At 41.0% G+C, this 15198-nt stretch overlaps 1 protein-coding gene across 1 annotated transcript in view; it reads right to left on the bottom strand.

Annotated features, from left to right (window-relative positions):
- Positions 1 to 21: 21 nt before the first annotated feature.
- Positions 22 to 15198, bottom strand: part of iqgap1 (IQ motif containing GTPase activating protein 1) — a 120424-nt gene continuing 105247 nt past the window's right edge. The window contains exons 26-37 of the mRNA XM_050041067.1: positions 14106 to 14246; positions 13932 to 14016; positions 12330 to 12562; positions 11783 to 11915; positions 9386 to 9488; positions 7742 to 7877; positions 7524 to 7611; positions 5347 to 5556; positions 5093 to 5259; positions 4185 to 4307; positions 1119 to 1227; positions 22 to 1003 (exon numbers count right to left, since the gene is read on the bottom strand). Of these exons, the coding sequence (XP_049897024.1) occupies positions 890 to 1003; positions 1119 to 1227; positions 4185 to 4307; positions 5093 to 5259; positions 5347 to 5556; positions 7524 to 7611; positions 7742 to 7877; positions 9386 to 9488; positions 11783 to 11915; positions 12330 to 12562; positions 13932 to 14016; positions 14106 to 14246 (1642 nt within the window). The 3' untranslated portion in view covers positions 22 to 889. The remainder of the gene's footprint in view (positions 1004 to 1118; positions 1228 to 4184; positions 4308 to 5092; positions 5260 to 5346; positions 5557 to 7523; positions 7612 to 7741; positions 7878 to 9385; positions 9489 to 11782; positions 11916 to 12329; positions 12563 to 13931; positions 14017 to 14105; positions 14247 to 15198) is intronic.

Below are 15198 nucleotides of genomic sequence, written 5' to 3'. Positions count from 1 at the left end.
ATTATATATATGTATATATATATATATATATATATATATATATATATATATATACATAGATATATATAGATATATATAGATATATTATATAAACTGTTAAGTTCAACAGCTCAATATGAGCATGCCATCTCTGATGCCACTTCCTCTTTGCATACATATCAGAATATTTGTGTGTTGGTGGTTGTGTTGAGGTGGGTCAAATAATATTCAAATCTATATATGTGAGAAATACTTGAACTACACTCCTTTTAAAATAAGATATGGTATAGAAGGAGGAGTGCATCTTGTTTTTTCCCCCCACAACTCTTTAAGTTTTTCTTTCCAATTGGTCTAAAGCAGCAACACAAAATCACACCAAAACTGTCCCAGAGGAGATCAAGAGCAGGTGCCATGTACTACAGCCCTGCTTATGAGCACGCTAATACTTTGGTATTGGCGGAGATATTTACCAGACCTCTATCTGTCAGGTGAGCAGATAAACTAACAGCTAAGAAGGACACAAAACGTGATCTCTTTACATAAAACTTACATTTTTTTATAATTAATCAAGGCCCATGCACAAGATATTCAGAATGTTTAAAGCAAAACATACATATGTTAAACCTCTGACCTAGCTGCAGTTACAGACAATAAAGACAGTAAGAAAAAGACTCCAGGAAGCTTCTGTGGTGTGCTATCTAGAGTTACACAACAGAGTGTTCCATTAAGAATAAAGCACATATGGTGATCTACATAATAAAAATAATAATGCACATACATTTGCATAGGCACAAAAGAGAAGTGCAGAATGTATAGGAAAGCCACGATGGTTCAGGTCAGGGCTTTCTGTAACCCTAAAAGTGGGTTTTGTGGTTTAAATCAGTGTCTGTTGCCCTTTGACCCTCTCTTTCTATTTCCCATAAAATTTCTTGTTGAGCAGGAAAATGAGCAGGTTGACGTTGACAGTGGCTCTGTCGAAGAGCTTCATCACTGCCACACCTTCATACTGCAGCTGGAGAAGATCCTGCCAAACAAACCCAGAAACAATCAGCTACAGTAAATATTCACAGGTAACGTCTCTATAACATGTACCAAAATTCACTGTCTGTCTACTTTACTGAAGTAAAAAGAAACAATACCTGATATTCTAACTGCAGTGTCTCCAGGTGCACGCCCATGAACTTGGCCTTGACCTCAAACACTCCGACAGTCTCTGATGGAGAGATCTCAAAAATGGCATTCTTGAACCTGTGAGAGGTAAACAGGAGGGGAGAGTCATTAATGTGGATAAAGGAGTAACTATGAGATAAGAAACTGATCAGTGAGAGCCTGCTGATTCTTCCTGAATTTTACTAACATTGGTGAAACAAAGTGAGCCAACTGTTTTTTCACAAAATGACTGACAGGTGTTTAAGATTAAGTTAAACATGTCACGTTTTGATATTGAACATAAGATAAAATTATAGCTGCTGCGCAGCAATGGTCGGGGCCGGGCAATTTTAGGCAAAAGTAGGCAATTTTGAGCAACACACACACTAAAACAAAGCATATCACAACATAGAAGTTACATCATATAATTATGGCATGCCCTTCAAATTGTGGATGAGTGGCTGAAGTGATCAGACTCATAATATACAAAGGAAAGAAAAAACTCAAGAACAAGAAAGTAAGAATAACATTAACTGCTAGCAATTATGAACAAACTGGCCTGATCTATCTTAAAGCTAAACATTATCCATGGTGACAAAGATGAAAACATTTTTTAAAATGTAAAAGTAGCTATTGGATAGACTCTGCATATTGACTGATAGCTAAGCCAAATAAACAGGGAAAAGAGATAAGGGATAACAGGGAAAAGTGTTGATAGAGTATTTGTCTCTCCGCGAAACTGCCTGGATCATAATTATTTAAACCTTAGTAGTCTCTAATCCACATAGCATGATGCCTGAACATAGGACTTTCACATTAGAATGTCCAGTCTGCCTTAGCTGAGGCTTGAACTCACAACTTCTGAGACTGAGGTCCGTCTTCTATCTCACTGAGCTAATTGGCAAGTGACAGTTCATGTGTGGCTTCACAAATTGACTAAGCCAAGCATCAGGGTGCCAGACAGAAGCCATCCATGTCATGGAAAAGCAAATTTCAAAGTGAAAGTTCCAAAGCTGTAGCACATATGGTTGATTTGTTATGAATTTTCAAAGTTTTGAAATTTAGAGGCTTGCTGTAGCGCCACCATCAGGACTATTGTCTTGTGTTTCCAGTTGAGGACATCAACACCAAGAACCATCCTCTATCTCACTGAGCTAATTGGCAAACAAATTGACTAAGCCAGTCACCTGTGTGCAAGACAGCAGCTGTTAGTGTGTAAAGGCAGATTTCAAACGGCTGTCAAAAATTCAGTTATTAAGACAAAAATCAGAAAATACACAAATTGCATCTAGACAGCATGGAGATGTTGTTAATTTGTTTTTAACAATGATTTATTGGCTCCATAAGTGATAAACTGATGTTTAAAAATGCCATTTTTGCATTGACTCCAATTGTTCGCATGAGAGCGAAATTCAAAATGCTGTAAAAAATTCAGTTTTTGAGACAGAATTCTGATATTTTCCACACATCATCTACCATGACTCCAAAATGTTGTCATTTTTTTTAATGAACATTGAAAATGTATTTAGCAAGAATTTGCAAGTATATGTTTACAATACTGTTTACAGTCAAATATTTTGATGCACTGTAGGCTCAATTTTCGATAAATCAAAAATCTGTGTGGATCGTTTGTGTAGGACAGTCTGCAGATGCTCTGTAGCAAGTGTCAATTGAGCAAAAATTGTGGGAGGAGATAGGTTTTACAGTTTTTGAAAAAAACAGAGTGATGGACTTCATAATTTGCAATAGGTTTAAATGTACAAAAGTTTCTTCAGTATTGGGGCTACATTCTGGTGAAAGTTGCAAATCTGTAGCACATATGGTTGATTTGTTGTGAATTTTCAAAATTTTGAACTTTAGAGGCTTGCTGTAGTGCCACCATCAGGACTATTGGCCTGTTTTTGCAGCTGAGGCAATCTGGCATGGGTCCGGACCTTTGTGCAAAGTTTGGTGATTTTTCGCGAGTGGGAAGTAGGATTTCCTCGTTAGAAGAAGAAAGAAGAAGAAGAACATGCAGGATAACAATAGGGTCCTGGCAGCTTACGCCAGGGCCACACTGCCTGCGAAGCGCAGCGCACCGAAATTCTCGCACGAGCCGGAGCACCTCCGTTCACATCAGACGTGCATTTCTCCACGCCGGTCGACAAGCAATTCTGCTCCCAGCTGTTGTTTTTCCATCATGGGTAACTGCCCGGCTTGGCTCCCAGCTGTTGTTTTTCCATCATGGGTAACTGCCCGGCTTGATACATTCGATCGCGGCTTGCGCAGAAAATAGACCAGATGCCGAAATGATCGCTGCAGGGCCGGCGGCAGAGCTGCGCGGCGTGGCCGGTGTGGATGACACAATCGGTTAACATGGGCGCCAAAAGGAAACTGGCTTCACTTCTCGGCGCTTCGAGGCTATTCGCGGCGCTTCCGCGGGCGGTGTGGCCCTGGCGTTAGGCTGCGCGGCCCCTAATAAGAGTTGAGCAGCATGACAGTAGGGCTTAGCAATATTTTGACATCATATCTACATTGTGATATGAGACCAGGAATGTATCTCAAATCGCATATTTTAATGCAGTACACTATGTACACTATGCACTTCTAGTGCTGATTAAAATGTGCCGCTGTTGCTAGGAGCAAGTTAGCAAGCTAGTAAATGCTAATATTAGCATTTGCTAACTTATTCGCGGTACCAAATCATTACAGACCCAACTGATTGCTTCTATTTGACAACAGTATTGGTACTTAGTGCACAAAACATGTAGAACTAACAGACTCCTTGTTGTCCCCAGCCGCTATGTCAAAAGTTGGGAAGTTTGCTATGTCACAAAGATGGCAACCCTTGAGGCTTGAGACTTGGGATGCACCCATGGATTCTCTCAGTCTCATTATGTTCCACTCGAGAGCAGCTGCTGGGTCAAATGTGACACCTAGTGGTTAAATTTAGCATCCCAGTCCAGTTCGGTCTTTAGATAACATCAAACTGGTTTAAACATTTTTCCCACTGACCAAACCCTACTGGCAGGTGTAAACTGGAACCTTGGCTTTGTGTTTCAGGAAGCAGAACTCACTGGTTGGGCTGCAGATCCTCAATCGAGATCAGCACGCCCTTCTCATGGAGGCGAGACGCAGTGTACTTCTGTGAAACCTGTTTACTCTTCTTGGCTTTGTTGTCGCCTGGTTTCTTTGACAACCTTAAAAGAGGGAAAGACAAGTGTACATGATACCATCTCTTAGCTCATAGTATGAATGGCTCTTCAAGTTTGTTCAGCATGTTTGGAAAATTATCAACAGAGGACTAAAGGTAGTTTTTTGAGAACGGGGTTGTACTTGACACAAAGGAAAACTTTAAAATGATCTGGCCTTCATCTGGTTTTGATCTTTGCTGTCTGTTGAGTATACACTGTAGCTTTGATAAAGCTTCTCTCTACTTGATGGCAATCTGTTTCATATGTATGTGAGTTGGTAGTTTAGATCCTGGTCCTTGGTACCCACAGTACTGGTTTTCTGTCTAACTAGGCGGCAGCAGCATTCTGCACTCCAGGAGTAAAACAGCCACAGAGAGGAAATCCGAAATGAAAACCAGTGGGACTCTGAGGATCAGCACTATGACCCGATGCCTGTTACAAGCGACCCAGTTCTGATTTTTGGCACAATTCAGAATTGTGCTTTTAACCAGAGGGGGGAAAGTTGGAGTAGTGCTCTACTCAGATGACAGGTTGCTCCCACTGTCCCGGCCCATCTTCTGCACCTTGACCCTGGGATGTAAACACTTATAACTCCAGCTTGAAATAAAATGTTATGTATGAGCACCATATAGATGGCCGTGTAACTTTGCTGACAGGTTTAAGGTAGATGTAAACAGGCAGCCCAAAATGAATTAAATCTGATATAGCTCCGGGATGATTGTTGTGAGGGTAAAAATGCTGGAAATAAAAAATAAATCAAACGTGTTAAAATAACATGAAAGGTCACTCACTTGCCCTTGCTGGCCAGGTTGTCCATGCATGTCTTGATATACTGATTGTAAGAATCAATCTGAACGTTGTAAAAATTGGTCTTTGAATTCAGCGCAGCATTGGTCTGCTGGAGTCTCACCAGCTCAGCTTTTCTACGCTGACGATACCGTCTCTGATTCCTTATGTCCTGGAACACATACAAATAACACAGCTCAGTAATACACTGATTATTTTAATTGTTCACAGAGATAATCTGTCGTATTTTTATTTTTACCTTGGCTATGTCGTTGATGAGGTCCTGATAGCGGTTCTCAGGGTGAACCTTCCCCAGCTCGGCTAGCCTCTGCAGGTTGCTCTTGATCTTGTCCTTCTTGCCCTGCAGCGTCAGGCTGTCATCGACCACTGGTTTCACCTGCTTCATCTTCTCTGGAGTCTTTGCATCTCTGATGGCCCTCCTCTGCATGGCACGCTGGTACTCTGCTTCCTGTCACCCAGGGAAATAAGATGGTTTATAATCATTATAGTTTCAGTTAAACAATGTCACTATAGACAGAGCTAAACAGGAGCACCTTGGGAGCCAAATGGTTCTCTAGTTCCAGTTCAGATGTGGGGCCTTTGTTGTACGCCCCCATTGTTCAAATGTGCCTCTACACTGTCATCTGTCTAATAAAGGCAAATATGCTGAAAAACACACAACTAGAATTACCACCTTGCGGTTGTATGCCTGCACAAACCAGTCCAGTTGCACTTATAGTTTACATCCATGTCTGTGATAAAATGGACACTTCACACACATCTTCCCCTGACAGCACAGAAGATCTACACAATCAACACACTTTCAAGGTGGACACCCAAGATTATTATCACTAATTCAGTATCTGGCTGAATGCCTCCCCCTCTGTTCCTCAGATATGATGCTGAGTAATGGCCAATGAAGTGTTTTTGAAGAACATTATGATGTCACAGTGAAGCTGACTTTTGACCTTTTGGATATTGAAATGTCATCACTTCATTATTTTATCCTATTGGACATTTGTGTCAAGTTGTGTCATAATAAAAATATGAATTCTTGAGTTATGGCCAAAAAATAATGTTTGTGAGGTCACACTGACTTTCGACCACCAAATTCTAATCAGTTCATTCCTGAGTCCAAGTAAACGTTTGCCAAATTTGAGAAAATTCCCACAACGTATTCTTAAGAGATTGTGTTCACAGGAATGGGATGTCCGTACGTACACATTTACTGTATGGACAGACAACCTCTATTGCTAGCATGGAGGCATAAAATAGGAAAATTATTGCCTCACAGTTGTATGCCTCCCAAACTCTGTACAGACGTATATGTAGCCATGACAGTTGACAATGCTTCAAATATGGATGCCGTTGCAAAGAAGCTACAAATTGTAACACATGCTTGCTTTTTACACAACTTCAACCCGGCAGCACAGAAGATCTATACAATCAGCACAGTTTCAAGGTAGACACCCAAGATGAGTGTCACCAAGCAGAGCAGAGCAGCCTCTTCTTGTATTGTGCCAGAAAGCAATCCAGTAGTTTTGTACTTTGTTTTAAATACAGCACCTGTAAATTTCTTTTAAAGCTATAGTTGGTAATCCTGTTCAGAAACACTTCTTGTTATACTGGGTGAAATGGTCCTTCCATCCTGAGAGCAGTCAATACATAATGTGTTCAGAAAAAGGAATGAAAAAAATCCGACCTCTGTGGCAGCTGCAGGCCTGTAAAAACTGACCAATCCCTGCCATTCGGTGCGAATGGAAAGAACCAATCAGATGCCTTCATGTCTCGTCCTGCCCGAGCCCCCCTCCGTCCCTCCCTCCCTCCTCCCTGCATGCACTCATCACGTGTCACCGTTGCCGGAAATATTCAGCACACTCCTCAGCAGAAATACCGAGTTAGCAGGAGTTTGCTGAACAATGGCAGAGAAAATGCAGCCAAAAGTACCACTTCCAGCGTTAATTGTAACCGCTCGCCCCACTAAACAGGCCGAGAAAAGAAAGTCGGAGGCAGAAAAGGCTGCGACGAAAAAGGCTTTGGATAAAGCAAGAGGACAAACCAGACATCAACATCGGTGCAGCTTTTGAACAGTGGAGACAACTGAGGGAACTGAAGGGCCTGAAAGGTGATGCAGAGGTTGCTGTCTGTCTGTTGGACAGGTATTTATTTGTTTGCTTCGGGGGGATTTGTTATTTTACTCGGCTCTCCTCTGCCCTGCTGAGTCTGACTCCTACTGCAGGATGCACGTTCAAGCTTGTGGGGCCGTGGCTTTTGACGGAGCACTGACAGGAGGGGGAGGAGGGGGTGGAGCTTAGAGGAGGTGCCGCTTTCAAATCTTGCTAGCTCTCCAACATTACCAACTATAGCTTTAATTGTAGGTCCACAAAATTAGCAGTAGTAGTTCAAGTTTTACTGGCCCTAAATCATGTCTCTGACCTGTTCTGCGCTCGCAGTCGAGTCCAGGATCTCAGTCAGTGTTTCCCCAGGCTGGAACCTGATCACATCCACAATCAGCCTCTTGGTGCTGAAAAGAACAAACAAAAACACAGATATTTCAGAAGATCCTTGATTTGCAGTATATGGCTATATAAATAAAACTGACTTGGCTTTTTTTAAAACAACCATATCAATCTAACTAGCTAGTACGAATTTACTTGAGCAACAGAGTCCGGGCGTCCATCTCAGCATTGGCCTCACCAGGGAGGTCAAATTTGTTAGTGAGTGTGAGTGAAACCTCAGTCTTCCCCATCAGCTCTTTGTTAGGGTCGTCAGGAGGAAGAGGACTTTCACCTGAATGAGACAGAGAGCAAATCAGACAAAGCAGCAGTTTGATTAAAGGATCAGATGATAATGGGTGGTTAATAACTGCTCTAATCTTCATCTGTAACCTGTTATTTAAGGCAAGGTCAAACATTTACATAATCACATTATTCAGAGAGAAAAAAAAAAGATTTATTTAAGTATTTTGGAGTTGATAAAGGTGTTGAATTTTCCTAAGAAATAATGTATACACTTATTCAAAAGTCATCCCTTTCAATACAATCATCACTCATGACCCACTCTCAGTGTGTGGCAGTGTATTTTTCTGCAGAGGCTCTGCCCCCTGCCTGGATTTTCTTATTTTCCATCTTATTTTTGACTTCCAGCAAGCAGGTGGAGTTCTGACTTTATAAAAAGGTAGTGAGCAATTGCCAGACCATAACCAGCACAAATCTATGAGGAAGCTATAAAAAATGTGCACACAGCACAGAAAAAATGCACAGCAAGATGAAACGTCAAGCAGATGGAGCTCGCAACTTGATGTGAGTGAATCTGGTTTGCTTTCACCCTTACTGCTGATACTATTCATAAAGAGTTACCAACAATTCATGTACAGTTCCTTAACCTTTAATGGTTTATGTGATCCCAAAAATTCATCAGAGGTACAAATGATTTCTGTCTGTGGATTAATCATGTTTTATCAAATCAGTTGAATAAATATGTTCTCAAAAAGTATTAACATGCCCCTCAGTAAGGATTGCTGCTTTTTAATTTTGCAATATAGTATACTCTTGTACAACAAATTTTTGCTGGACTGGAACCACACTGACTAAAGCCCCTTTCCCAATGGGCAAAAAACCTCACTAACATTAACCAACATCTGGCTTTTTATATGGGGAAGGTTACAATCTGCATTCACTCCTGGGTCAAATGACTCTGCAGCAGTAACGGGTATTTATTGGCTCCAGCTCTGATCAACTTCATTCGTCAGTGATGGAAATACAACAAACAGGTACACGCTACAATTTTCGCCTCTTTGCCAGCACGATGCAATGCGGGTTGCCACAAAATACTGTCTGTCTTCATCCAAGCAGTGCTTGAACATTAATCTGCACCAAGTTTGAGAGACTAAATAAGAAACAGATATATAAAAGAAAAAAAACATCTTAACATTTTTACTGGTCTCTATGCTGCTTTACTGTTTACTAACCTGTTTTCCAGCCCATCCGTGATGTAAAAAAAACTGCACACGCACTTGGATGGAAACGAACAGTATTTTGTGGTGGTGCATCACTTCAACTTGTTAGTAAAGGGGTTAAAATGAGCACTTTCACTTTGGTGTTGTATTTCCATCAATGGCGATCGAACTGAAGCCGATAAATACCTGTGACTACTGCAGTCATTTGACCCAGGTGTGAATGCTGATTTGAACCTTTCCCATTAAAGATAAAAAGCCAGCCGTTAGTGGGATGTTAGCAGGTTTTTTTGTGCAGTGGCAAAAGGGCTTAAGAAAGTCTTCTCTGCCTCACTCCACCCACCGATGAGGGACTCTACGGTGGGAACCTCGCCCAGGTCCTCCAGCAGCTCATGGATAGGGTCATTGTGCTCTGGAGCAATGGCGTCCTGATGGTCCAGCAGCAGCTAACAGGAGAAACAAACACAGTCAGTGTGCTAGTTATACTGTACAAGAAAAAAACTCTCAAAAACATGGTGCAGTGTGTAGGATTAGTGTGTAATACCTGAAACTAAGAATTGGTTTTGTTAGCTTTGAATGAGCCCATCATGTCTACATAAGCCTCGTGTCCACCAAGCAGTCTGGTACAGTTTGGCACACATTTTTTTCCATTTCCACTGTGAAAAGTTGTGGATGGTACCAATGGAACTGTTCCTAACTGTCCCCATTTTTGGTCACCCCTCTGTTGGGGCACCTAGCACACAGATCTCGTAGGAGGTAGGTGGAGCTAGAAACACTGCAGTCCATTGACTGGTCAATAGAGGATGGTCACTGGAGTTGCAGCTGGTTTTGAGGCTTATGTAACCACTGTTCATGCCGTGGCAAGTCTTACGTATATTAGTAAACTATCACTATAAAATTAAAGGATGTTTTGCTGCCTCTCGCAGCAGCTGTAGACTGAGAAAAAAATAGCTTAATTCACTGGGCTGACTGATGGCAACTTTTAAGGTGGAATGTTTACTTGTAATGTTTCATTTCATTTCATTTATTGGTTTATTTTGTCGGGACAGTACATACATGATGTAATGTAAATATGCCGGAGTTAGCATGCATGCTAAATTTCATCTGCAGTCCCCAAACAATAAACATAAAAAACAGTCAGCACATTACAATACAAAAGACCAGTGTAAAACAGTGTACATGTACAAACATGCATAAATACCTATAAGTTCATGTACACATACACACACATATATAAATAACAACACACATACAAAAGACAAGCCAGATTAAGAATGCTCACAGGTTTGATTGTCTAGGATCCAATTTTTAAGTTGCACTTTAAAAGACCCAAAAGATGGACACTCTGTTATCTTGACGGGTAACTTGTTCCAGTTTAAACTTCCCTGAACTGACAGTAAATTCTGAGCGAAGGTTGATCGTCTAAACTGCACCTCACAAACCCCTCTGGTAGCAGCCCTTGTCCCAGTGCCCCTGTCGGGCTTTCTTTTTATGAATTCTACCAGAGGTGGCGCGCATAGTCCATGTAGAACTTTGTAGATGACACATACCTGTTTAAAAAGCTTAAAATTATCAAAACTAAAAAAATCATACTTTTTTAGGATGTTGCAGTGATGGTGTGACCGTGGTTTTTTACCAAATACCTTTAATGCTCTCTTGTATAATTGTTCAATGGGTTTGAGTGTCGTCACACCTGTGAAAGACCAGTTTGTGAAGCAGTAGTTGATGTGAGATAAAATCAAACAGTACAGGTACGTCCTAGCAGCACCGACTGTCAGAAAGGGTCTGATTTGTTTACTGTTACTCATTGCATGAGTTGACAACGTGTATCCATCAGCACACCTTCAATTTCAGTATGACAACTTTGACCATTCCATTAGTTTTTATTGTCTCTCTTGGATGACATACACTTTTGGTAATAAGGGGCTCTTCAAGTGTTTAAAAGCATAAATTAATTTCAACTGAATTATGTGAACTGCATATGTTGTAATCCTCACTTGGTGAAAAAAAAAGTGTTGCGAAGAATTGTTCCTGTGTGCTACGGCAACATCAAACCCCTGTGCTTGCCTGAGATGGACTAAATGCACGAAGCCACTATTTTTAAATATCCCATCGAGAGAGACTCTCACTGCAGCCTGTTCTATTTTGTTCGGAAAATGTGAGTGGGCAACCCCATTCTGTGGATGATAATTGAGGTGCAAACTTCCATCTCTGTCATCGGTGAGGAGGAAATACAGCAAGAGCTGGACGGACCAGTGAGTGACAACAACCCTGCCCACATTTTAGAGTACTATTTGCGGTGGAAACGCTAAAGGAACTAGGGTGTAGGTACCATGTCTGAAGGGTTACTTTTGGTTCCAAAGGTACCATGTGAAAGTGATTGGTGGAAATTGGGCTTTACAGATTGGGTCCTCTTCCATATAGCCCAGCATGTTGTTTCTATTATGGCCCAGATTGCACAAACCAATCACTGACTCAAAGGGCCTTCATGTTTTAGCCTTTAAGTGTCAGCTTGAATATGGTGTGAATGCATCTGAAGGCCACTGTAGGTTCTCCTACACACTTGGACAGGGAGGTATATGCAGAGGGAAATGCAGTTGGTTGCAATCTGCAACCTCACCACTAGACGTCACTAAATACTACACACTGAACACTTCAGGTAGAGACTGACAGGAACACATGCGTGGCAGTGGGAATGATTGGAAACAGAAAGAGCAAGAGTGAAGGGGTCCGGACTCACTGTGTGAGTGTTGATAATCTCTCCAATGGAGATGTAAATGACAGGTTTGGTGACAGTGACCAAGTCAGAGTACTGATCCACGTTGAACTTCTCTTCAAGTGAGGGAACATCACACGCTGCCAGGAAGAAACGCCTGTGGTGGAAGATGCGAGGGTTAGAGTCAGGTGAGACAAAGGAGATTTAACCAACAAGGACAACTAAGTAGCATATCTGCTTTAGGGATGCACAATAATATTGGCACATCATCAGTATCTGCCAATTTTGGCTTTAAAATGAAATATTGGAATCAGCCAAAATGCTTTTTCTTAAATTGCACAATGACTGAATATTACATACATGAAAAGCATTCTATTTCATATCTCCATCTGCTGGTAGGCCATCACAATAAGAGTATGCATGCATAATATGGTGTTAATTCCACTACAGGAGAGACCTGATGATCACTAAAATTAGATGGGGGGAAAAAGTAGATAAATTGATATTGTTATATATCGGCATATCAGCATCCCTAATCTGCTTCATAATTCTAAAATCCTTAACATCAGACCTGAACTTCTGATAGGAGGCACTGAGATATTCATTTATCGGATTGAGATGGGCATTGTCTCCCAGGAACATCTTGTTGGAGGCAGCATGCTGCAGCATCTTGGCGACAGATCCAAGATTTCGCCGCTGCTCAGTGGTGAGCTGGCCACCCGCTGACACCTCAATGATGTCAAAGGCATCTGGTGCTACGATGGCCGGGTTCATGTAGCGGTAATATAAGAGGTTCCCCACAATCTGAAGAGTCAAAAAATTAAATGAATCATATTGTTAAAATTATTCAGATCAGAAAATGTGAAAATATGTGATATGTGATATTTTTCATGCTTTATGAGCCTTTTTTAAAGATGAGAAATATTACCACAAGTTGTAGTAGCATATAAAAGCTCTTAAAACTAGAAAACTGAGCAAACATTTATAACTTAAAACACTAATCAGACTGTTTAACAACAGATGTAGTGAAGTTATATTCAAAGATGCTGTGTGATACAGCCATCAACAGAAATACTAAATATGAGAATCAGGCATTAACCTAGACTATTTTCATTGAACTTAAGACATTTAGAGACTGCATTTGTTGTCATACAAGAAAACAGTTGTAAGTTTCATCTTTGTTAGCATATTTATATTTTAGAACTATTGAGATTAATCCTGATTGAAGTGAGTTGAGATTTAAGGATCTGGTAGGTGCTACTGCAGAAATAGGAAAAGCTCTTGACCATGTCTGGACACAGCTTGTGCAGGAAGAGGAGAGCCAGAAGAGTGTAATGGCTTGCCTTAATATCAGCAGACAGAGAGGAGGACAACACGCCCACCCTGACAGAGAAGCTGCAGCTGGTTGGTGAGGCAGGAAGAGCATAGCAACAGCAGGAAAAGAAAAAAAGACATAAATGTGTCAGAAATAGGGAGAGAACAGGAGAGCTAGGCAGAAGATAAGAGAACAGAAGAGGCAAGGAAGAGGAGCTATGGTTGTCCAGCTCACCAGGATAAAAGGGTCAGTTCACCCAGTTAAAAAAAAACCATATATTTTAGTATGACTTCAAACCATCTGTATGCAGAGGGATGTAGCGCTCAGAGGTTGTAGCTGGCAAATCCATCTGTATACACCAGTTTTTGTCACTGTGATCTGTTTTTCAATTACATTTTTTCATGTTTTTATGCCACAAATCAAATGAAATTCATCTTCAATCAATCAATCAATCAATCAATTTTATTTATAAAGCCCAATATCACAAATCACAATTTGCCTCACAGGGCTTTACAGCATACGACATCCCTCTGTCCTTATGACCCTCGCAGCGGATAAGGAAAAACTCCCCAAAAAAAACCCTTTAACGGGGAAAAAAAAACGGTAGAAACCTCAGGAAGAGCAACTGAGGAGGGATCCCTCTCCCAGGACGGACAGACGTATCTTAGGTGTATGTTATAGCAGAAGTCTCAGTGTTAGAGATCTCACACTAATTTCCACATGAAACCAAAATAATCTGCATAGCTAGGTACCAATGTGTTAAGTGGGAACTGGAAAATTATTATTTTTCTGTGATTTGGCTAAACTGACCCTTTAAGGGCCGTGGAGCACATTAAGCCTACAATGAAAGATGCAAACCTTGAGCAGCTCATCCTCTGTAGCATCTGGAAACTTCTCATGGAGGGTGTCCTTTAGCACCTTGGAGATGAAACGCATCCCGTATCTGACAGATGAAAGTCAAACAGATAGTGTGAGACAACCAGGTGAAAAAAAAAAATAGCGATGAAGTGATGCTGTGAGAGACGAACATACGGAATTTTATCCACTGAGACGATTATGGCAGACAGGAATTTGTCAGTGATGGTCTTCATGTTTCTGATGGAGGCTTCCAGTCTTGTCCTCACCTCCTCGTGGGCCATAGCCTGCTCTGGAGTCACATCATAAGGCAGCTTACTGTTAAGAACAGAACAGGCAGGAAAAAGACCATCAATGCTGATCAGAATATCTACAGCCTTTTGGCTATTTTGCATTATTATGCATGCTATTATCACTGCAAAAACCAGTCCAAAATAAGCTTAATATTATGTCATTTGCAAGTACTAAACAAAAAAGTCTGTCAGATGGGTATGCAAATAAGCAATAATGACTCGATAAGATTTCTTTAATCTAACATAAAAGTCAGAGCACTTAAAAGGACGCCATAAGTTTAATAGAGAGACTTGATATAAACAAACAAACTCCATTATTTTTTATTTTTTTTAAACAGATTTCAAGTCTTATTAAAAAATGATATGCTCATATGCTCTACTGTTATAAAGTGAAGATGCCTGTGGATATTTTCATTTATCCAGATCATAGTTATGTCAAGGCAATTGAATCGAACGCAACTGGACATAGTTTTGTCTTAGAAGACGTTTCACCTCTTATCCAAGAGGCTTCATCAGTTCATGCTTGTCTAACTAGGCTGGAACTAGTCTGACAAACTGGTGTGAAAAAACCCAGGTATTTAACCTCTGAGGAGGTCTTCATAAGGCCGATGATGTCTTTGGTTCGTTAGCGCTCCAATGGTGTGTCAACGACGGTCGTTGAAACTCCTGCTGCAACGGTGGTCGTTGGAGTCATTAGTCACATGAGGCCATTTGTTTAGATCATTGTTTTTAGAGGTTAAGCTGTTAAATCTCCTGGGCAAGGATGGAAGGACAGCATTATAGGTGGGGGATAGGTGGTGTCGCAGACCTCCTCTATTGAGAGATGTTTTTTCCAATTTCACATAGATGGCTTCTTTTACACCTCTTTCAAACCATCTGTCTTCCCTGTCCAAAATGTGCACATTGCTGTCTTCAAAGGAGTGTACTTTCTCCTTGAGGTGTAAATAGACAGCTGAGTCTTGCCCTGACAAGTTAGC

This window comes from Epinephelus moara, chromosome 1 (genome assembly GCF_006386435.1).
Source record: "Epinephelus moara isolate mb chromosome 1, YSFRI_EMoa_1.0, whole genome shotgun sequence".
NCBI classification, from domain to species: domain Eukaryota; kingdom Metazoa; phylum Chordata; class Actinopteri; order Perciformes; family Serranidae; genus Epinephelus; species Epinephelus moara.
The sequence above is the reverse complement of the archived record's forward strand: the minus strand, read 5'-3'. Positions and strand labels throughout refer to the sequence as shown.